Source organism: Sinocyclocheilus grahami, unplaced genomic scaffold (genome assembly GCF_001515645.1).
Source record: "Sinocyclocheilus grahami isolate Dianchi unplaced genomic scaffold, SAMN03320097.WGS_v1.1 scaffold1435.1, whole genome shotgun sequence".
Classification (NCBI taxonomy): Eukaryota; Metazoa; Chordata; class Actinopteri; order Cypriniformes; family Cyprinidae; genus Sinocyclocheilus; species Sinocyclocheilus grahami.
Genome location: NW_015506614.1, coordinates 65,654 through 66,853, shown reverse-complemented (window position 1 = coordinate 66,853; position 1,200 = coordinate 65,654). Strand labels below are relative to the sequence as shown.

General features: G+C 34.1%; 1 protein-coding gene across 1 annotated transcript in view; it reads right to left on the bottom strand.

Moving 5' to 3' along the window:
* alp3 (alkaline phosphatase 3) overlaps positions 1-1,200 on the bottom strand; it is a 25,970-nt gene that overhangs the window by 13,263 nt on the left and 11,507 nt on the right. The window contains 3 exon segments of the mRNA XM_016256472.1: positions 293-484; positions 728-786; positions 788-833. Coding sequence (XP_016111958.1) covers positions 293-484; positions 728-786; positions 788-833 — 297 coding nt within the window.

The following is a 1,200-nucleotide window of genomic DNA, read 5'->3' as shown; positions in this document are numbered from 1 at the left end:
ACGCAATTCTGACTTTATTTCTCGCAATTGCGAGTTTATATCACACAATACTGGTAAAAAAGTCAGAATTGCAAGATGTAAACTCACAATTGAAAAAAAATAATAATTACCGTTTAAAATATTTTTTTCAGTGGCAGAAACGGGCTTCTATAGAAAATACAAACAGAGTTTCTAAATATGTTCCTCAGAGACGTTAAGTGGTTAAAATAATACTGCATTCATTCGTCCGAAAGACCGATACGGAATATTTTCGTTATTAATACTTGTAGTGCACATGCGAACCGAAACGTACCCAGAATGCTGTTCCCTCTGAACGGGTAGCCGTTGAAAGTAAAGGCGTGGGAGTGGTCAGCCGTGACGACTGTCAGAGTCTCCTCCTCATTGGTCAGCTCCAGTCCACGGGCGACAGCGTCGTCAAGGGCAACCGCCTCATGCAGCGCCATGGATGCTCGACTGTCATGGTGTCCCTGATCGATACGACCGCCTGTGAAAGGATACGAAGATCAAATCTGATCGATGAACATGTGAGATTTTAATCAGAGTTTGATTCATCTGACAATGACGCTAAATTACAGATATTGCACCTGGTTTATTAATAGATTCAATTTTCGGATTGATTAGTGAATAGATTTGTGGGTGGATGGACTGATCAGCAATGAATTGGTCTTTTTGTTGGTTGATTGTTTGGTTATTTGGTTGATGGATTGCTTGTTTGTAAATTGATTACCTTCGACCAGCAGGAAGAATCCTTTGGGATTTTTCTTCAGGATCCGAATGGCTTTCTCTGTGATTTCTCTCCACATCAAACCGAAGATCACCCGGCTCAAAGAGGGCTAGAGACAACATTTCCCCATTTTTATTCCAAATGCCATTCAAAGACCTTGAAACTCAATGCAGCACGAAGCAGGGTTATTAGCGTTTACTAAAACTAAAACTAAAGCTAGGGTTATTTTAATTTAATTTAAATAAAGATTAAATAAAACAAATAAAAATAAATGTAATAAATATTATAAATATAAAAAAAATTAATTATGAAATACATTTTAATTGCTAGGGTTAGAGTTGGGGTTATTTTAACTGAAAAAAATATATTAAATAACAAAAATTAAAATAAATGTAATAAATATAAATATAAAAAAAATATATATATATATATTATAAATATATATATAACAAAAAATTTAATTATTACATATAGTT